At 38.0% G+C, this 23,037-nt stretch overlaps 1 protein-coding gene across 1 annotated transcript in view; it reads right to left on the bottom strand.

The window, feature by feature from the left end:
• The window catches only part of LOC111161355 (synaptotagmin 10), a 60,374-nt gene extending 37,680 nt beyond the window's left edge, over positions 1-22,694 (bottom strand). The window contains exons 1-2 of the mRNA XM_022524956.1: positions 22,544-22,694; positions 7,310-7,667 (exon numbers count right to left, since the gene is read on the bottom strand). Of these exons, the coding sequence (XP_022380664.1) occupies positions 7,310-7,667; positions 22,544-22,694 (509 nt within the window). The remainder of the gene's footprint in view (positions 1-7,309; positions 7,668-22,543) is intronic.
• Between the last annotated feature and the right edge of the window lie 343 nt (positions 22,695-23,037).

Below are 23,037 nucleotides of genomic sequence, written 5' to 3'. Positions count from 1 at the left end.
GCAGTTCTCTTTTCCTTAAATGGGAAACCTTCATCCTATTACTCTTAGCTGCAGTGTCTTTTTTAAAAAAAGATTTTATTTATTTATTTGACAGAGAGAGGGCATAAGTAGGCAGGGAGGCAAGCAGAGGGAGAGGGAGAAGCAGGCTCCCGGCTGAGCAGAGAGCCCTGACAAGGACCCTGGGATCAAGACTGGAGCCGAAGGCAGATGCTTAACAACTGAGCCACCCAGACACCCCTTAATTGCAGCGTCTTTACCATTTGTTAAGTTTACCTTAGATATTGCTTGAGAATTCAGAGAGGAAAAGCAAAAATATATTGAGCAGCATTTTACTGATTTATTCAATATGTTTAGAAGGAATTAATCTCTCCTTGTTTTTGTTACTACTGAACTTTTTATCAAAAATGATCAGCATATATTAAACATTACAGCCGTATTTCACAGTTAAGAAGGCTTGAGTAGTAAGACTAAATCAGTTTGTGGTAAACTAAGTTCATCTTTGTTTCCTGTTTTCTTATATTCAATTTGAAACAAGAACAGGAGTGACTCATTCAACACACAAAAATCTCAGCAAAAACCCCCCACACAAACAAACAAATATATGTATTGCCAAACCTAACCAAGGCAAGGTACTGCATATATGAAGGCAGACTAAGCTGTATAATGTCCCAATGAATTTTTAAAAATAAAAACTGGACATCAGCAAAATCCTCCGTATCCTTAATCTCTTCTTTGAATATGTTTCTCACCTGATTGTTCAGTAGAAACATAGCTTTTCTCTAAGGACACGGTTTCCTCTTTGCCTCTCTCATGTGGTGGCTGATACGTTCCCCACAGTCCTTGTTCCGCTGGCTGGAGGTGGGGCAGTCGTGCATTCGTCTTCTTTCCCATTGTCACTTTGACCCCATTCTCCCTTCATCCACCTCTACCAGCCCTGAAGCTCAAGTCAGTTAGTCACATCCCCATTACTACTTATTGTTAGCCATCTATTGATTAATAAATCACTCCCTTTAAAATCTTCATTATTTCATTTTCTGGTTCACTAACACTCTCTTTGACAATATTTTTGTTCTGATATCTAGCAATGCACATGTTTCTTTCTACCTTGTGGCATCTAGGTTCTTTGAACTCCCCTCCTGCTATGATGCCCTTTACTTACTGAAATTACTACCATGTACATAGATTTTGTCATAATTAGCTACAAACTGTCCACAACCCCAATGTCATGCATATCTCTCTCTGATCGATGCCTCTTATCTTTCTAGTTCAGACCCCCTTAAGCCCCTCAGACAACCTTTCCAAATTACTAGAACCTCCAATCTCTGACTATACCTCAATTTCATAATCCCTACTTCCCTGATATTATTTCCCTCTCATTATCCAGTTTTAATTCCATGGCTAGTCATTAGAGTCCCTCTCAGGGACACATCTCTAATTCCCCGTTGCTCTCTACCTTCTTAGTTGCAGGACAAAAAAATAACTGCAGCTCCGGTTGAATTCAAGCTTCCATCATCTCTACACCGGCACATGTGCGAGTGAATGCAAATGGAGAAAAACATAAAACAACTCTCTCTGCTCCACTTTAAATTCATGACCACATTTCTCATGTAAGCCCTAAGGTAACACAGCAATCTCTTCTCCCACTCAATCTCCTAGATTTGCAAGAAGACTATTTCACGTTCTCACCTTTCTACAAACTTTCATCACCCTTCTTCCTCATGCTAAGTCTCAGTTAATAATCCAGTTTTCCATTTCGCTCAGAAAAATTGAAGCAAAGAGCAGAAACCTTCCACAGACACCGTCTTATCAACCCTCTTAGCAGTATCTGTAACCCATATATTTTGCCTTAAAGACAATTCCTCCTCTTATATACTAACTCCCATTTTCTCTCCTGTCACCTTCAAGAATATTCCCTCTGATTCTTGCATTATTAATCCTCCCTCTCTGTGGGGTCACTTCTATCTGCATAAAAGACACTGTTGTTTCTCCTATCTTAAACAAAACCTCATAGCACTTCCTCTCTCTGTACTACTATGTTTCTCTGACACATTTGTAGCAAAACTCCTTGAAAGAGTTGAGGACAGTCTGTTCACTGTTTAATTTGTTTCCTTCTATTCTATTTAAACGTATTCTAATTAGCTTTTCACATGCTCAACCCCACCAAAACCAGTCTTGAAAATTTGAACAATGTCTTCCCCACATTGCTAAACTCACAGGGCAATTCACAGTCTTCATCCCAGCCAGATTTACTAGAGTCACTTAATAGTTCATCTCTCCTGGTTGTTGACATACACTCTTCAGTTGGCCTCCGGGTTATACCTTCCTGGCTTTTCTCCTACTCTATTAGTGTCTACTTCTCAGTCTACTATGCTGTTCCTGATGTCTGCAAACAGTGTATTGAAACTAGTTGTTTTCAAATTGGTCTTCCATTCCTCAGCCCTTTTGCTAGATGGTGCTCTTTATAATGGTAGAGACTATGTATTATTCATCTTTTCATGAATTTCATACTAACATATACTGGGATTCAGGAAATGTTTGCTGGAATTTATATTAAAATAATTTACCCTAGGGGAACCTGGGTGGTGCTGTCTATTAAACATCAGACTTTAGGATTTGGTTCTAAGGTTGTGATCTTAGGGTCCTGGGATCAAGCCCCTCATCAGGGCTCAGCACTGAGCATGAAACCTGCTTGAGATTCTCTCTCCCTCTCCCTCTGCCCTTCCCACTCATGCTCTCTCTCTTTCTAAAATAAATGAATAAATCTTTTTAAAAAACCATTTACTGGGCGCCTGGGTGGCTCAGTCTATTAAGTGTCTGCCTTTGGCTCAGGCCATGATCTCAGGGCCCTGGGACCCAGCCCCCATGTCAGGCTCCTGCCTTAGCCAGGAGCCTGTTTCTCCCTCTCCTTCTGCCCCTCCCCTGTGCTTGTGCTCTCTCTCTCTTTCAAGCTCTCTTTCAAATAAATAAAATCTTTAAAAAAATCATTTACCCAAATACTCCTGTGACAAATGAAATCAAACATCCCAAGAATGATTTATATTATAAAGGAGGGCCCAATCAATTTATAATTAGTGTTTGTAAAGAGGAAATGATATTTATCAGTGCCAGAAAACTCCCACTTTTGATTTTATTTTATAAGGATTTTTCTCTGACCTTGGTACAAACAGTCATCCCATTTCAGAAAAGAAATTGGTGTATTTATTGAATACATGTTTCATGAAAAGGCTTATTTAACCAGCTCAAGCACCTGCACAGCATGTTTCATAAAATTTTAATTCAAAGAGCTAGATCTGAGGTCCTCGCAGTTTTGGGTAAGTGTTGCTTCTTGATATCCTAGCTAAGTTCTATCTTTGAAACTCTCCCTTTGTGTCACATCTTGCTTTCCATTCCTTACAGTGTCCTGGAATGGATAATTGCAATTTTTGCTATCTTTTCAGAGGAATTTAATTAAAAAAAAAACAAACTATACAATCCAGTTTTATGTATTTTTACATAATTCTTTCATTTCTCTTATGTGATAATTTTAAAAATTATTTTCCAAGCAACCATAGCTTATTGTAAATCCATGAGCACATATAAGTCAATGATTTCTTCCCATGAATGCTTTCTTGCTTTTGTTCATGTTCAGTTGGCTCTGCCATTAGGTTTCCTAATTACTTTTCAGTAGACACTTAGACCCCTCTCTAGCAGTGGCTAACCTACATAACTCCTCATCCTCAACAATTTATTTTGCCACTTATTATTCACCTCTTCTGGGCATCATTAATAGAATGCATGGAAAATTGGTCCTCATACTCATCCTAGGAGTATACCATCATTAACCTCTTTCTAAAATGAGCAGTTTATCTCACAACCTGACACTGTTATTAAAGGAGCAAAGTGAAGTGGAGAGATGACCAATCAATCAAAAGTGTCACTTGATGCTTATTAAGTGCCTACACAGTGATAGAAACTAGGAATGCATGAAAGTAGGCTACACAGCCTTGTTCTCTGGGAAGGTAGCATTGAGTTTGGCAAGTAGTACAGCTTAATATTAGGACAATCAATAATTGCTAGATTGTAGCAACTCTCCTTTAAGTAATAAAGAATAATAGCTTATAACTGGCCAGAAAAAGTAGACTTTCAGATACATTTTCCTTAAACATCTTATAGTAGATAAAAAACAGGTCACCATTCCAGACATGGGAAGCAATACAAGCAAAAACACAGAGGCAGAGAGGTGAGGTCTACAGGAGGACAGTCAAAGACCAAGCATTCCTTTCGTGGGCAGTCATAAAATATCCATTTGGATAGATAGATGAGGTTATCAAATTCATTTATTTTTTTTTTTAAACTAAAAAATGTAGCCCGAGTTCCTTCAGTATTTTATCTAGGTGTCAAGAACAATACCAAAGTGAACTTGGCAGATTTTCTGCCTAAGAAAGCAACACAGAGCTGTATGTGTGGGGGAATATGGAATTAAAATGCCTGCATGTAGCTTGGTATCATCCAATTTTAATAGTTCAAATGGCAGGCTTTGAAGAGGTTTAGGCTATGCTCGTAATGATTGGAAGAGTCACAGTGCTTTTTATAAGGGGTCTTAGATATTTTTTTTTTACAACTGCCCTCAGGCTTTTGTCTTTTGGTTACATGTTTGCTTGTTCCTAATTTTTATCATGCTTTAACTATTACATAAGTTTCTAAATACATGTCATTTTCTTTAGTCTGTCCTTTAAGCTATTGCCAAATTAATTTTTCTAAAACACAGCTCTTTATACAAGGGACTCTTCTGTGCCAAATATTTTTTGACAGGACAGAACTTGAACATCTTGGCTATGATTTCAAGGCCTCTTATACTTTGATTCTAGCTGACTTTCTCTTCTTCCTTTATTCCTCCACTAAACTCCATTTTCTGATCAAGGTATTTTACCTGCTGTTTTCACGGTAATGTTTCCTATTCTGTGTCTTTTCACATAAAATGTTTCCATATGGGATGCACACCTTTTCCCAGTAGCCATTCATGTGAATTCCTGGATTCCTTAATGGCCCTTCTCTCAGCCTCATGCTGGAAATAATCTTTCTGTTCTCAGAATTCCACATTCTCTACCACAGTTTGCACTTGTAATTCTTCATATTGAAGTTGGTCTTTCATGTCTTATCTTTGCATTATGTTGTAAATTTTTTTCCAGCTCCCTTGGATTTACAGAGTGGACGGAGTATGCATAATATTTGGTGATACTCATCACTAAATATCTACTGAATAAGACTACAGGATGAATGAACAGTCGATCAAGATATAGGCTAGAAGAATGTTAGTAATAAAGAAATACACGGATGCCTCCTGGCTGGCTGTTTGGTCTCTGGCAGGCTGACGGGACCAAATGTACAGGCATTTGAAAAGGAAGATGAGAACCTGGAAAATGTGCCCGTTTCCAGCAATGCTGTTAAGTTCTGGACCAATCAAAATGTTATGAAATTATAGAGACAAATAAAGCTTGAAAGGCTAAGAAGTTTGTCCTCTACTGTCTGAGCCAAGTCAAAGGGAGTCCCAAGAGCAGACTGGAGCTGGCATAGCCTAATAAGGTGATGAAATCAAGCATTAAATTAATTGTGTGTGTGTGTGTGTATGTGTGTGTGCATGTGTGTGGTCTGATTTTGCTACATTTTAGTGAAAAGTTAGGATTTGATCAGAATAATCTGATCTATGATAATGGATCTTTGATCTCTGTGTCCACGTGGGCTGCCTAATGCACTCAGCAATTTCCTCCTCCTTTCATATAAGGTCATTTCGGGTGTGATGAAGTAATTAATGCAGCTGAGGGGTTTTGAGAACTACACACAATCAAGTTTTCTGCAAGGAATTCATCTCAATGCCAAAGAGATTAAAATCATGACTCTGATCATTCACAATAACCACTTACAATTTTAGATTTCTGAGAATAATGAGCAGGAAGATACCCTTATTTTTCAATCTCCAAACCGTCTGTCCTCAGCAGACTTTGTGACCAACATCTTTGAGTTCAGAAAACTATATCCCCTTGGCTTTCACACTTAAAATGTGAAATTATCAATCTGGATAAATTTGAATTCTAACTTTTGCCAGCCGCATGACTTCAGGCAAATTCTTAAATCTCTCTGGGTTTGAGTTAAATCACAAGTAATGGGAATGATTAATAATACTTACCTCATGCAGGTTGGCCAAGGATTAGCAGGAAGGCTGCCTGGCATAGTGGCTAAATTGCAAGTGCTCAAAATAATTCTTTCCTTCTTCCGTTCTTACCCACTCATATAAACAAGAAAATTCAAAGAGGCAGATGAAATGATATCAAAGTTCTAGTAAAACTTTGAATTTGTCTTCTACTTTTTCTCTTAGAAAATATGAGATATGTATAATTCAATATTTATGTTTTTTTTTAGGATCAAGAGAGAAAGTGTCCTTGTGTAGGGTGCACTTATCAGTTAAAAGAGCTGAATAATTCTAAATGCTAAGCTCACTGATGTCCATAGCTGCTGCTAATATTTAAAAAAAAATGTTTTGTAAGGTAATTGAACATTTTTACCCTAAATTTTTTGAGTGTCTTTAAAGCTTTATCTTCACACACAAAATTTTTTTTTACATTAGTGTAATTTGAAATACACTATAGCAAATTATTTTTATTCAAGAGATCTTCTGCTGATTTTTCCAAGCAGAGTTAAAATGTATCTCCACAAAGAGGCCTCCATTTTCTCTCATTTTCTGTATGCTCTTCAGTATACTCACGATATTCACCAAAAGCCTGGCGGAGCGTCTCGCACTCTGCCCAGTGTAAGAGTTGGGTCTGTGTGGATTCAAATAACATTTTCCTGTGGTTCCATGTTGACAATGTAGTTGCTAAACAACTGTAAACTAAACATTAGTGTCTGTTACTCAATTTTGATTGTGAAGTTCTCAATGATTTCATGACAGACTTTGCAAATGGCTGTTTTCTTGGTATTTATTGGTCGACTTAAACTAAATTGAAAGACTGCAAGTAGCATCTATTGAGCCATGATATTTTAAAGGAAAGAGTTCATAAATAATAATGTGTAGTTATATGATTTTACTGAGACTTCAGAATCTACTAAACTTTCTTGGTACTTCTCCCTGTTTGGCTCCTTTGTCCTGAGTTTCTTTGATCCTTCCTCTGTCCTTTTCCTCCTTATTCAGTTATCTGTTTCCTGTATCCTTCTCATTTCTCCTGTTTGTCTTTTCTTTTCTCCTTTCCCACCTCAGTTTTTTTTCTCTTATGAAATCACACACACACACACACACACACACATGCCCAGTTTTATGTATTTGATCTTTCCTTACCGGGATGAAGATGTAGGCTCAGTAGTTTGTCTTTGCACACGTGCATGTTTAATTAAATGTTCTTTTAAAGCAGTTTGGACTTCTGCTGGGATATCAGGGGAAGTGTGGCTGATTTTTATAGCAGGTTCAATAACTTTTAGAGCTGGCTTTTCGTTTTCTTTAACTTCTTTTTTCTCTTCAGTCTCAAAAACTTCAGTAGGAGCACTTGAAATGCTCTGTGGAAGGGTACTGATGTTGGAAGTCACCGGTTTGCTCTTCCAGCAAGGCCAGCACAGCTTCCAGAAGACAAAAAGTGAAACAACCAACAAGGCCAGGCCACAGAAGCTGACAACCACCGCTAACAAGCTGACTGAAATATCTGGAAGAAATTACAATGTAAAGAAATGTTAATTCATTGATAGTGTAGATAAAAGAGCAACAATGGTGAGATAATTTACCTATGATTATTATTAATAGCTTTTTGACTGAGAATTTCAAAATTTACTTTTAATTTATCTTTGTAGGGAGGAAAGATTAATAACTGTGCCTGAAAATTCTCAAAGGAGATATATGAAAACTTCAAATTACACAGAAAAAGCATATCACTTCCAGGAACACTACAAGGGGTTCAAGAGTTTGCAAACTGAAAAAAAAAAAAAAAAAAAAAGAGTTTGCAAACTGAAGGTGGCAGCTTGTAATCTGTCTTGAAGTTACAAAGCTTAAGAAACTTGGAGAGGGGCACCTGGGTGTCTCAGTGGGATAAGCCTCTGCCTTCAGCTCAGGTCAATGTCTCAGGGTCCTGGGATCGAGCCCCACAACAGGCTCTCTACTCAGCAGGGAGCCTGCTTCCCCCTCTCTTTCTCTGCCTGCCTCTCTGCCTACTTGTGCTCTCTCACTCTCTATCAAATAAACAAATAAAATCTTAAAAAAAAAGAAAGAAACTTGGAGAATGCATACAGCAGGAAAGGCTTCTGTTTGCTTCATCTTTTATCTAAACATGCAAACTTCTCACTCTTGAAGCAGGGAATAATGTTAAATATTTGCATAAACCACTTTCTGTAGTCTAAATGAGGATAACATGTTACTAACAGAGAATGGGTATAGTAATAGCATATTTTTAAATTCCCCAGGTCCTTTCTGATAACCATGCATGTTCCTTCTTTTTAAAGTTCCAAATTAATGATGTGTTACCTAAGTATCTCTAAAATAAACTTACTTTAAAATATTCACAAACTTAATACATGATAATTATGTAAAATAATTTAAAGAAATATGGTAAAAAAAAAGTAAGATTGAGTCAATAAATGAATGGGAGAGAAGGAACAAATCTGTGCAGAATTTCAAACAATTTATGTAGATACTCTGCTCTCAAGGAGGTGGAGCACAGCTCTCGACTCCTTAAGTGTGGACTACACATAGTGACTTCCTTCCGAAAAGGAGAGCATGGAAAAAGTAAGGGGAAAAAAAAGGGTAACTCTAGAAACCTCACCCGGGTGATCGAGGTGAACATTGACAATAATGAATCATGTTGATAGTATGCACCCCTGATAAGTGATGAAAATGGCACTCTAACTCTGTTGTCTTCTTCCCCATATCCATAACCCGAGTCTAAACATTAGAAATATATAAGACAAATTCTGGTAGAAGGGCATTCTATAAAGTATCTGATGAGTACTCTTCAAAACTGCCAAGCTTCGCAGATAAAAAGATAGCCTGAGAAATTATCACAGCCAAAAGGAGGCATGACAACTAAATAAAAGATAGTATCCTAGACAGACTCCTTGAATAGAAAAAGGATATTAGGTAAACTAAGGAAATGTGAATAAAGTATGGACTTCAATTAACAATGTATCAATACTGGTTCATTAATCATAACAAATGTCCCATATTAATGTTAAATGTTAATAATAGGAGAAACTGGGTGTCGGGTACATGGGACCTTTGTACTATTTCCCCTAATTTTTATGTAAATCTAAAACTGCTCTAAACCGTAAAGTCTGTTTTTAAAAAAAGTTAATGATTTTCCGCTATCCATTTCCATTTTCAACCTCCTAAGATAACCAATGTTAGCAACTTGGTATACTAGCACTCTTCAGAATCAAGTAGAGTTCCTGTAAAGGGAGATTTTTCTAGATGTAAATAACCTTGTAATTTTCTTTTACAACTTTGCTTAGCCTCATTTTTGTAAAATATGAATCCAATCTTTTATTTGTTCAAAATAAAAAGTTAGGAATATATTAGAGGCTGAATTCTTAACTGTTCCTTTATCCCTTCCACTTTCTTATGTTGAAGTCCTAATATCCTAGGGCCTCAGAATGTGACTGCATTTGGAAATAGAACCTTTAGATTAGTAACTGAGGCAAAATGAGGTCCTGTGAATAGGCCCTATTCCAGTGACTGGTGTCCTTATAAGAAGAGGAGATGAGGACAAAGATACTCAGGGAGAAAGACGACGTGAAGACACGGAGAAGGTGGCTGCGTACAGGCCAAAGGGAACAGCCCTCAGATAAAAAAATCAACCCTCCTGACACCTTGATCTCAGACTTCTGGTTTCCACAACCGTGGAGAAATAAATTTCTGTTGTTTAAGCCACCAGTCTAGGTACCTTGTTACGAAAGACTTAGCAAACTAATAAAGAACAAATCTAATTTCCTTTAACTACTACTGCAAATTCAGGATTTCCCACTCCTCTCTAGAAGCAACCTTTGATCCCATTTGGTGTGTATCTGTCCAGCCCAAGCACTAAGGTGTTTCTTTAAAAAAAAAAAAACTCACAAAAACATAGAATTGTTTAATATACTTTTTAAAAAACATAAATAGCTTGCTATATATTTCTCCAATTTTTTTTTAAAATGCAATGATCCTTGAGGTTTAACATCATCTCACATTATTCCATACTACTTCCTCATGACAGCTACTTAGATTATGTCCGGTGTTTTGCTGTTACAACAGTTACCTACAATGAGCATCCTTGCACCTTACTTCTTGTAATTGTGAATATCTTTCTAAGGTCAGTATCTAAAAATAGAATTGTAAAGTCATAGGTTATGCACGTATTTAATGTTACTAGATATTTCCAAAAGAACTCCAGAGTAACTATAACAAAAACATTTTATGAGTTTACCAGTTCCTACAGTCTCAAAAAATGCTGATGTACTTTAATTTTCACCAATACGATCGGGAAATGATACCTTGCTTTAATTTACATTTTCCTGATTAGTAAGATAAAATGGTTGTGCTTAAACTCTTAATTTGTAGCTAATGGAAACCTATTCAGAAATTGAAATAATTCCAAGTTTTTAATTCTACTTAATTATAAGAATAAAAATTAATTTGACACGCTATTATACATAGATATTAATATTTTACCTCATTTTTCCAGTTGCTTATTAAAGCAACCATTGAATATCTTTCCCATTTATATTCCATTGATGAGGAATGGGTGATCATACTTTACATTTTGTAGTTTACCTTATTTTTACTTTTTAATTGTTCATTAGTCCTAGGACTTGAGGAAAAAAAGAAAAAATATATAAAATATGCTTCCTGATGATTAACTATGGCTTTAAATGGAGGAGTAAATACTATAATTATGGTTTCATAATCTTTATGTATATTTGGCTCCATTTATATTATATTTTTATGGCTATTTTAACTGCTCAATCTGCTCATTTCTACCCAGTTGGAGCCAAAAGCCAAGAAACAAGGAAACTGCAGGACAATGTGGGTAGGGCAAGGATGCAAGTAGTTTTCAGTTCACAACTGAAAATGCCTCCCTTCTTACTTATGGTTATTAGAGAACTTATGCTCTACCCACAAAAATTTGATGGCATTCATTTATGCCACCATTCCCAAGTGATGGGCTTTGGCATTCACAAGGTTGTTCTCATCCTAGGAAAAAGTGCTGTGGAAATCTCTGACCTTAATTCCATTTTCCCTACTGATGACAATTTTCTTTCTAAAATCAGTGTCTGGGGGCGCCTGGGTGGCTCAGAGGGTTGAGCCTCTGCCTTCAGTTCAGGTCATGGTCTCAGGGTCCTGGAATCAAGCCCCACATTGGGCTCTCTGTTCAACAGGGAGCCTGCTTCCCCCTCTCTCTCTGCCTGCCTCTCTCTCAGCCTGCTTGTGATCTCTCTCTCTGTGTCAAATAAATAAATAAAATCTTTAAAAAATAAAAAAATAAAATCAGTATCTGGTTCTACCTTTTAGGGGACCATAAACTATTTCATCCACACTAGTTACTTGTGAAAGTGAAAAGCTGTGCTACCAGTCATGCCAGGATAGCAGGAAGAACCCAATCCTGTCCTGGCATTTGAGACATATGGTTGCCTTACCTGTCTTGGCCTAACATCCTTCCAGGTCACTTTTTAACCATCTGGGACAAATCCAAACTTTGTAAGGCATTCCATAGCATTTCTGGGATTTGACCACTTGGTATTGATCAGCTTTATTCTTTTGCCACCTTCCCACCTAATCCCCTTCCCCTGACCACATATTATTGTCTTGTGATTTTGTTCAGGCTGTTTCATGTAGCTCCATGTAACTGCATTTTCTTCTCCTCTTTGGCTGCCTGGCAAATTTGTATTCAACAATCAGATCCAATAGTTCCTCTTTCTTGACCCTCTCTGCCTCTGCCATTCCTAAGAGCTTTGAACACTGTAACACTGCTATTATAATAACTTGATTGTCTTTTAATCCTTTACCCCATCTCTGGGACATGATGTTTTTCAAAAATTATTATTTTCTTTTGGACATTAGAAAGGCAACATGGTACACATTATCTGGGATAACATCCAGTAACCAAACACATCAATATATCTGTAATGAAATGTATGAATTAGTCACGCTGAGTGGGATCACTGAAGATTATAAGTAGCTTAATGCCAATTCAGGTAAGGTGTTGATGCCAAAGTGCTAAAATTTACAGAATAATTTTTTGGTTTTCAGCATTTTGAGGTTTCATAATTGTGGATAAGACATTATGAATCTGTACTTATTATGTTTTTCCAGATGTTCCCGTCCTACATATACTCTCATTCCTTGATCTTCAGAGCAGAAACCGAATGTACTCACTGTTTTAGTGTCTGGTATTTATTACATGGTCAAAAGTGTTTATGGAGTTACTGCATACATATTTTGGGAGTTATCTGACAAGGAACTCAAATATCTGTGGATTACAAGGTGGCTGGATGAAAAAAATTGAGTGATTTGGAGGGAATATTCAGAAATCCTTATACTAGGAAGATAGTACAATATAGCCTATAATATAGCTTACAATATAGTTTATAGATCTGGGTTCAAATGTCAACTCCACCACTGTGACTTTGGGCAGGTTGGTTAGGTTTTAAGAGGCTCAGAAAAAAAAGGGGTATTTATATTTATTTCATAGGGTGTTGTCAGGTTTAAGTAAATGTATATAAAATAGTTAGCATTGTAATTTGCATAGTAAGTACAGTGATGGGTTGCTATCAACTATTTACTTTTCTTTAAACAAGAGTACTGAGGGAAAAAGAGGCATAGTTATAGATGGGGTGCAGATTGAATGGTGATTTCACAAATTAGTAAGAAGAGGAGAGACTCATCTAATGATATCTGGTACTGAAAGGAGTGAATTTGTTTAAAATGAACACCATTATTTCTAAGTAAATGCTAATGTTTCAGGAAGCTAACAAATAATATCCCATTTTTCTACCCATATGTGCTCAGAACAGCTGAGAGGCAGACACAGTGTTCAAACAGGTAGCAAATAAATACTAGCAGCTATCAGCTTAGGTGTAGCAGAAAGTGGACTCACTAATATACTACCTTGAATTTAATTACACTTGTCCATATAGTCACAAGCCTGGCTGGACCACCAAAGGTATTCCCCATGAGGACTGGACCTTGTAAAATTTACTACATGGAGGAGTAGAGAATATTTGTTTCCTGAGGATATGAAGCTTACACCTCAAAGAAGGGAGAGACAGGGAGAAATGGCATTTCTCAGAGATGGGGGTTGGCCAACATTCCAGGATTATTCCTATCTTATAGCTCCTTTCATCCAAAAACAGAGCAAAGGGGAAAAGGTATTTGTTCTCAACAGCAAAGAGTGAGAAAAGTTGGGATAATTTCAATTTTATCCTGAAAAAATAAAACTAAAGTTATAAAAGTAAGCTTATTGTATTTTATATATATATATTTTATATATTTTTACATTACATTACATTACATTTTTACATTGCTATTATAATTGTAAGTAATTAAATTATAAGTATTAAAAACCCAAACCAACTGTTTAATCCTTAGGTCTTTATGATATTTTTTTTCAACAAAATGTGCTTAGCAAAATAAAAAAATATCTGAATTTAAAAATATTAATGGAGGATCTGGAAGAATTTATAAAGTCATCAAAATATTTTAAATGATTTTTTTATGATTACAAGTCAATAATTAACCACGGCATGAAAAACGTTATGAGTCTAGACTTAGTTCAAAGAAAATCAGTAACTTCAGTCTTGACCTTCAGTCAGGATACTGAAAAGGTCAGATACACATTTCAGAAGTAACACTCTGGCTAGGGAGAAGATCAGAGTGGAAATGAGACTAGAAGAGGCAAAACTAGCTAACAGATTATGATAGTAGTCATCCACAAAGGGATTATAGTGGTTCTGAATGAGGTTTGCTGGAAAGGGGAAAAGAGCAGATTCAGGAAATCATTGGAAGTTTAAAACTCTAGTTAAGGAGTGTGAAGACTGAAGGACAAGAATGTGAGTTAGCGGGAGACAAATAGAATGACAAAGTCAGGAAGACCATGACTTTCAGCTTTGGTCATACTGAGTTTGAAGTACTTGTGATCAGGAAGTAGAAATTTTAAGGAAGCTATTGGTCATGGATGACTGCAACTAAAGATAAAATTAAGGGACTTTTTAAAATAGTGGAATCTGGATCCACGAAAGAAGACAGAAATTCTATAGAAAACTGAGTACATCAATATTTAAAGAAAAAGAACTTAAAGGAACAAAGAATCTATGTGCATAGGAGATTAAAAAATAGTAGAGAAGTATGGGGGGAAAATCAGGTCAATGTGTTTTCACAGAGTTTGGAGAAAAATATTTTAAGAAGTGATCAACCATATAAAAAAGTTAAAGTAAGTTCAATTAGAATAAGTAACTACTAACATTAACAAGTAGGTCTTTGATGAATTCAATGAAGTTAGTGAAGCAGAGGCTGTATAACCAGTTTAATATGGTTAAATAAATGATAGGAATGATGAAGTGGATTCTGTAAGAGTAGATAATTCCTTCAGGAAACCGGATGAAGGAAAGGAGGCGAGAGAAAGGAATAACTAGAACAGCACATGGAGTTGATGAAGATGTTTTATCAGGATGTGTAGTATTCAAGCATGTTTTAAAAATTAGGGGAAGGAATCAGACAAGAGTACACAGAAAGTTAAGCAGAATGCATAATTAATGGTGAAGTCCCAAAACAGGAGACAATGGATGGATGGGGTCTGAAGCGAGGGTGAAAGGACTGCCTCATTTTTTCCTTTGCAAGAAAAAGTAGATGGTTCTGGAATCACGTAAGTTTATAGGTCTTTGGGCAGAAAGTCAAGTGAATTCCTTATAAGTAGTATCTTCTCTCCAAAGTAGAAGTTAGGGTCAACTGCCAGTTATTTAGTGATATTTGGGGGAATCGTTTGGAATATTTGAACACACTGGGAAAGTTTTAAAATAAGAATTGTAGAGAACAGGAGAAACTCAAATTTCTGTTCAGAATTGAGGGTTCTTTTGAACCAATATACTTCAAAAGAAAAAAATGACTGAGATGACGAAATGATGCAACATTAAGTATGGTGCCATATTTATTGGCAGAGAATTCAGAGAAGTAGAAAAGGTGAATGGGCTGGAGTTTCCAAATGAGAAAAGGTGAAAGCATAGGAACTTTTGGTTGGGGACTGGGGAGGTTAGGTAGAGAAAAGATCACTGGAGAAAAGGGGTCAACACTGGGAGGCCAGAGTGATGAATATAAATGGATTGCCTTCGGGGCAGAGCCTCTGAAGTTATTCCTTGCAATGGCAAACTTGATGAGTAGGATCTATCTCAAATTTACAATGTCTCTGGATAGTTAAAAAGAATCCATTATATGACGTTCATCGTATTATATCTTGGTAAGACTAAGAGTTAATGAATTATACAGATATTAGATTAGGTACCAAGATAATCAGGTTTAAAATTGCTCAAACTCTGGTTTGATTACGTATATATGCATAACCATTGCTTTACCACTATCTATTTACTTATCTTTCTGACTGGATATCTCTGACTCACTTTTGCTATAGAGATCTTACTCTCTTATTGTGTCTTAATATCTCAAAATAAAGTGACCCACTTCTAAAAAACTAAGACAACTCTCATCAGAAAACAGAATAAGCCAAAAAATGTGATTCTTCAGAAACTTAGTAAAGCAGAACTTTACTATATAGTCTTTATATCTAGACCATAGCATTTGAATTCTCTGAGGCCTGTAAAATATGTTAGATCTAATTGCCTACTACCTATGCAGACAGAAAAGATCACACAGAAAAGCATAGAGCAGTTGGCATGCTCTCAATTTCCATCACTACTGCCTTGATATTCTTATCTGTTCTGTATCATTTTTAAAAATTTTAAAATTCTAGTTCTTTGGTTTTCAAAATGTACAAATATATGATTTCCTATAATTAATCAAAAAATTATAATTTAGGGGTCCCTGAGTGGCTCAATGGGTTAAGCTTCTGCCTTCAGCTCAGGTCATGATCTCAGGGTCCTAGGATTGAGTCCTGCTTCGGGCTCTCTGCTCAGCAGGGAGCCTGCTTCCCCCTCTCTCTCTGCCTACTTGTGATCTCCGTCTGTCAAATAAATAAAATATTTTTTAAAAAGTTACAATTTAGTTCATTGGTGTTCTAAACCTTTTCTTTCTTCATTTGGTTGCTTCCCATTACTGCTAGAACACAGACCACATTTATGGCATCATTCCATAAAGAGGGGGAATAAAACTCAAATTTGCAACTCTTATTCAAAAAAAGTTGAGGAGGGGCGCCTGGGTGGTTCAGTGGGTTAAAGCCTCTGCCCTCGGCTTGGGTCACGATCCCAGGGTCCTGGTATCGAGCCCCGTGTCAGGCTCTCAGCTCGGCAGGGAGCCTGCTTCCTCCTCTTTCTATGCCTGCTTCTCTGCCTACTTGTGATCTCTGTCAAATAAATAAATAAAATCTTAAAAAAAAAAGGTTGAGGAAAACTGGGTCTAGGATAAAAATTTGGAATTATCTTTAAAGTTAACCTATTTATCCTCTTCATAATGGTATTACAGTTGACCCTTAAATAAAGAGGGGACTGGGGCACTACCCTGAGTTGAAAATCTCCATATAACTTTTGGCTCCCTAAAAGTTTAACTTTATTTATATTTCATTTTTAATTTTTTAAACAGATTTTATTTATTTATATGCAAGAGACAGAACACAAGTGGGGAGAGGGGCAGATGGAGAGACATTAGCAGACTCCCTGCTGAGTGTGGAGCCCTACATGCAGCTCAATCCTAGGATCCTGAGATCATGATCTGAGCTGAGATCAAAATTCAGACACCTAATTGACTGAGTCACCCAAGTGTCCCCAAAACTTAACTATTAATAGCCTACTGCTGACCAGAAGCCTTGCCAATAACATAACCACTTGGTTAACACATATTTGTATATGTATTAAATACTATCTTTTTACAATAAAGTAATCTAGAGAAAATAGTGTTATTACGTAAATCATAAAAAGAAAATACATTTAGAGTACTTACTGTACTATTAAAAAATCCACATATAAGTGGATCTGCAAAGTTGAATCCTATGTTGTTCAAGGATCAGCTCTAGTGTTATAACAGGGCATAATTCTGATTTTTGTAACAAGGGGCCAAATTAACAATGACTTACACAAGGGAGAAGTTTATTTCTCAGTGTAATTAACTGTGTGATTAATTGTCCCAACATAAGCAGGCCAGGGCATACACATCAGCTTCAAGGTGTCTAGAATCCTGGTTTCTTCAATTTGTTTTGCTATTCAAAGGTTTTTGCCTTTTCCTTAAAGTCCAAGAAGGCAAGTTAACCATGTCTACATTCCAGGCAGTTGAGTGGCAGAATAACAAGGGAAAGGGAAGGTGAGAGTATGTACTTTTATTTTAAGGGCACAGCCTGGAGGTAGTACATATCATTGCTGCTAACCTGCTGGTGGTCAGACTGATTGACTGACTGATTGATTTTTAAAGATTTTATTTATTTATTTGTCAGAGAAAGAGAGAGAGCAAGCAGGGGGAGTGGCAGGCAGAGGGAGAAGCAGGCTCCCTGCTGAGCAAGGAGCCTGATGCAGGGCTCCATCCCAGGACCCCAGGATCATGACCTGAGCTGAAAGCAGACATTTAACTGACTAAGGTACCCAGGCACCCCCTGATGGTTGGATTTAGTCACGTGGTTGCACCAAACCAAAAAGAAAGCTCAGAAAAGTTGTCATCTTAAATTTAAAAAAATTTAAATTTATTTTAATGCTGTCACATACCTAACTAAAAATAAAGGATTCTGATACTGTGAAATGAAAGAGGAAAATGAATACTAGGAAACAACTAGCAGTCTCTTTCATCTATCAATCCAATACATAATCAACATATCATCCTTGCAACAGTGTTTCTTTAATTTCCATTTAACTGTATTGACTTTTGCGTTTTTCTTGAATTTCAGTAAACATAAACAACTTTATGTTAATACTATACTTAATTGATTGTAAAATGCACATTTTAAAAGATTTTCATTTTCTGAAATTAGAATATATCTTAGTATCAATGGCTTGTTACAATCACTAATAGCCAGGAAGTAAGTGTGTCATAATTTATTCTGAGTATGTGCTAAAGCAAAAGCATCAATGTTGGAAGTCACAGAAAGTGATAATGATAACATTTGTGATAATGTTTATCTTCTACCAGCATTTCGTAAAAATGAAATCTTATAAGTGAATGCAAGTGCATTCCATTTGTTTTTTGCATAAAACAAAGTAACAATGATGATTAACTTTTAAAGAAAAGAGACTTGAATGAAATGGGCAGCTATAGACCTTGTATATAGACCTTGTAAGAACCATATTTCAGAGATCTACAGCTCATATAAAGAGAAAATACAGATCTTAATTTGTTTCAAGAAAAAAAAAAGATTAAAGCAAAAAAAGGTCCAGTCAGTATTGCCAAAATATTGGTATCTCAGAATTAACAAAAATAGATGTTTGCTGAGACTGACTTGGCCTTTGAAGGTAGTTGTTTATTTCCCTTTGGAGCAAATGAGACCAAGCACAATATGTATTGATGATCATGTAAAAAAGACTAGAAATAGAAGGTGGCCGTTTTTCACTGGAATGACTGTGAAGAAGGAAAAAATCCTCTCACACATTCTTCTTCATATTGGCCTATCTGAATTCATTATGGTTCAATTACTCTTTCTCAGACCTATTAGTCTTAAGGAAAAATTTCCTCTATATTTCTAAATTGTAACTCTTTATACAACCATTAGAATGTACAAAACTCAGTGGTGTAGTGATACAAGAATTATGAATTGAGTAGTCATCTGCTTTGTATCTGTAGAGAAAACCTATGAAACACCATTATTCATTTTAAGTCCTTATCATAGACTTAAAATGCTTTAATCTCAGAGGACAATCATGATATACTTTTAAAATTTTACTTAGCCATCTCTTCTATTAGTCAAGTAACTTTAAGGAAATTCTTCGATAGACCTCCTTATCTCCACATCTAAAAAATTGAGGAACACATGTATGAATTTAGAAAAATTTGTTTAAACTTTTTTTTTTTAGAATTTTTAGTCCCAAATTGAAAGTTAAAAATGCAAAGTTAAAACAATGATGAATTAAATGTTTATTTAAAATAGGTCTATACAATTAGGATGTGACTGAGTGCTTCACTGGGTTTGATTATTTATGATTTATGAGGTCTGCCTTTTAAGCAACATAGTTTCCTAAAACCTCATAAACATTTGGATATGGAGTAGCAGTTAAAGACTGACCAGCAATGAACCCAAATGCAGTTCAAAAACTATTATGTATCTTATTTACAGTATATCTGAAAAATAACATTTTAGGTGGCTATATTGTTTTGTATTTTCCCTAAGCATTCAAGTATTAAATCATGTTGTACATGGAGATGAACTTAGTGGGTGACATGTCCATGGGGAGAGGGGAGTATCAGTGGTAAAAAGAGGGCAAAAATTTGATTTTCTAAAAACTGCACGTGATCAACTTTCTAGTGAAGGGGTAATGTTGACATCAATAATGTCTCTAACAAACTATTCCAAGAAAGTATACTAACTAGTGTTGGCAGATTCAATCTACATCTTCATAAATTTGTATGAAAACCTGGCATTGGTCTATTTGATTGGTAGATCCTTAATGCCAGTAACATTGCTGCTGCTTCTGCTACTGCTGTTATACTAAAAAGGATGTTTTTATTGGCATCTGAAAAACCAGTAGGAGCATATCTTATTTATATACCTGATTTATTAGTTCTTTAATGTAGAATGGCTTTAATTGGGATTACTGGAATTTCTCTCCTTCTACTCCTATGTGCAGGAATCTAAAAATACACTCAATCTGGAAGCTTGCAATTGTCACAGCAACCTTTGAATAACTGACACCATATGGGCAGTGCTGATTAACATGTAAAGTAAATAACCACTGTACCATTCAATGTCAATGTCCTCCTACCAATAATGTGTTTCCCATTAAACAAACAGTGAGTAGAAGGATCACCTATAAGAAGTGTTTTTATTTAGGGACTTATAATAAAGGGCACATGTTCATAAGTTATAAGAAAATGAACAATGCGAAGCTGAGCGGCTAATTAATACAAAGATTCAGTAAATAATAGCTGAATCCATTTCACCATTATCGATTGGTGTTGGGAGTTGATTTGTGGGTTAAAGTATTCTATTTTTGACTGTTCCATAGATTTACAAATAGAATATGTAAAGTAATCTTAGACATCTTTATATCTAATATACAACCTAATAGAATGTCTTCTTTAGTGGTAGCCACTCAAAATATATTCATATATTAAATCAAATACCCCATTTGGATAGTATATATATTTCACTGAACAGGAGAAAAATATCCATGTAATTGTTTTAGGCTAGTTTTTCCACACTTTTTTCTATCCAAGCGTCCAAAAATTCCAACAGGAATGAGGACTACAACTACTTCCTGTATTGCTTAGAACAAGCCCAAATCCTTTCTGCAATTCGTATACTGTGTTATACCTTAAGTTTATATGGTTGTGTACTTAGAAAGATTTATAAGCTAGTAATTGGTTTCCAACCTTCACAAATTGTCCTCATTACCAGACACTCTGAGACCCAGGAAACCACTACTTGGTGTGTGATCACAGTTGGATCACAGCATCAACTGTTAAATGACCAAATTATAGGTCTTTAAGTTTAAATACTCTAATTTCTTCCACTACCCCCTCCTCTGAGTCTTATCTTTAGCATGTATATTGCTAAAGACAGTTCAGAAGACTTTATCCAATAGCACCACAGAGGACTTCTAAGGTCACACTATTTTGAGGGTTTATCTCATCCTTAGCAACCAAACGCAGGACGCGCATATACACAGTATTCACCAGTCCCTTCCACTAATAGTTTTTTCATACATTCCTATGAATTGACACCCACTGAACAAGAGATAAAGACTTGTGTTTGTATATTTGCAAAATGTCTAAGTTTCCAGCATGTGGACAGCACCAATTATATGTATCATTCTGCTCCAAGTAGCAGAATCTCTGCAGACAGAAAGAAGCTTCCCTTGGTTTCTGGGGCCATGACCAGAAAATATGAAAACACCAAAGATACTCCGTTTACGAAATGGTATGTAAATAAACCACATCTATCCACCCCCCCCCCCCAACACACTCCATTTCCTTTCCCTTTTCTTCAGCGATGGTGGTGGGCAGGAGAGAGTCGCTAACAGCGTCCTCCTGACCGCCTTCCCAGGCTTTCAGTAGTTGTGCTCCACTCGCGTCGAGCGGTCCAGCTCTTACTTGTTGCCCTGGCTACCCTCAACCCACGAAGCCCCGCCGGGAGAGAACAATGACAGGAGAGCAAAGAGAGGGAAACGAGACCCACATTAGGAATGGCAATCTTCCAGCCGGATGCCAAAAATCCTGAAACCAGTGTTTGTCTCCCAAAGCAACAAGTGACCCTCGCAAGGGACTCTTGAAATCACGCAGCCCGCAACTCTGGAGTCCCTCTCATTCGTGTGAACAGCACAACAGGCTGCACAAACCAAACATTGCGCAGGTGGTTAAAACCCTACCCAAACGTGACCAAACAGTAGTTCTGACACGGTTCCCCCCACTCCCCGAGAAAAACCTGTCGCCTGAGGCTACTTTCCACCTGCAGATTTCTGACGGTCGATGTCCTTCTCCATCCCACCCCATTTTCTTTTTCTTTTTTTTTTACAAGTTTCCTGAACGGAGAGGGAGAATGCCCGTGTGTTTGGGTGTGTATGAGGGCATGTGTGCGGGAAGGATTTATAAATTTTTTTTGACCTTCCGCTTTATCTGTGACCAGAGCCTTAGTTGCCGCCTGAAAAAAATGGGATCAATAAGCCCTGCTGTTTTGCCAACGTTCAAAAAGCCCTACAAAATCATACTTAATAAAGGGACTTGGACACTGTCAAAAGCTCGACAGGTTGCAGCCCCTAGTTACCCCTCCTGGGAACCTTTCCGCTCCCGGAATCCAAGGCAGCCCCATTTGCAAGGCGGTTCTTCACTTCCAAGCTGGGATTCTCGGGTCCGGCCCCTTACCCAAGCTCGCGACCCGCGACCGGCGAGATGAGAGAGCGCAGCGCTAGTCCCGCGGGCGAGCGGCTACCGCGGGCAGCGCTGGGTAAGCCGGCTGGGCGCAGCCGCCCGCGCTCGCCTCGCCACCCCGAAGGGAGCCCGCAGGCGTGGGAGAGCGGCGGAGTGGAGGTGCGGGAGCCGGGGAGCAAGTAGGGACGGCGCGGCGGGCAACGAGCAGACTAGGGAAGTGGAAGAAGCCGGGCAGGTGGAGACGAGGACGCCAAACCCGAACAGCCCACGCTCGAAGTCTCCAGGAGCTGCGCGGAAGAAGGAGCAAGGTAGGAAGGCGCGGCATCCCACAGACGCCTGGCGCCGCGCGGGGTCCCGGCTGGGCGCGCGGAAGCGAGAGGAGCCCTCCCCGGTTACCTGTGCTGCTTCCGCCCTGGCTGCCCCTGTCCCGGGGGAAGATGCCCGAGCACTTCTCCCACTCCACCTGGCCCGCGAAGCACAGCTCGGTGACGATGTGCAGCGCCTTCTGGCACAGGCTGCTCACTCCGTCCTCCTTGTGGAAACTCATTGTTTGGCCTCTTACTCCCCACTCAGCCGTCCCTTTCCCCTTCCCGTTACCTCTAGGCTGGCCCCTCGGGCGCCCTAAGCCATCGCCCGCCCGCGGGGAAATGGGCGGGAGAGTGCGCCGCTCAGAAACTGCAACTCTTAGGAGCCGCAAGTTAGCCCCATGGCAGGAGTGGAGGGCGCCGGGGAAGGCGGAGAGGCTGGGGCTGGAACCCGCGCGAGGCTTGCGGCGGCGAGGTTTGCGCCAGTTCTCCCGCCGTGCCAGCCAGTCGAGGCGAGCTGGAGAAAGAGACCCGGCATGGAGTGCGGGGGGGGGTGAGGCGGCGGGAGACGTAAAAAAGGCTAAG

The sequence above is a fragment of the Enhydra lutris genome, unplaced genomic scaffold (genome assembly GCF_002288905.1).
Source record: "Enhydra lutris kenyoni isolate GAN:26980312 unplaced genomic scaffold, ASM228890v2 scaffoldscaffold84, whole genome shotgun sequence".
Lineage (NCBI taxonomy): Eukaryota > Metazoa > Chordata > Mammalia > Carnivora > Mustelidae > Enhydra > Enhydra lutris.
This window is presented reverse-complemented; position numbering and strand designations above follow the sequence as displayed.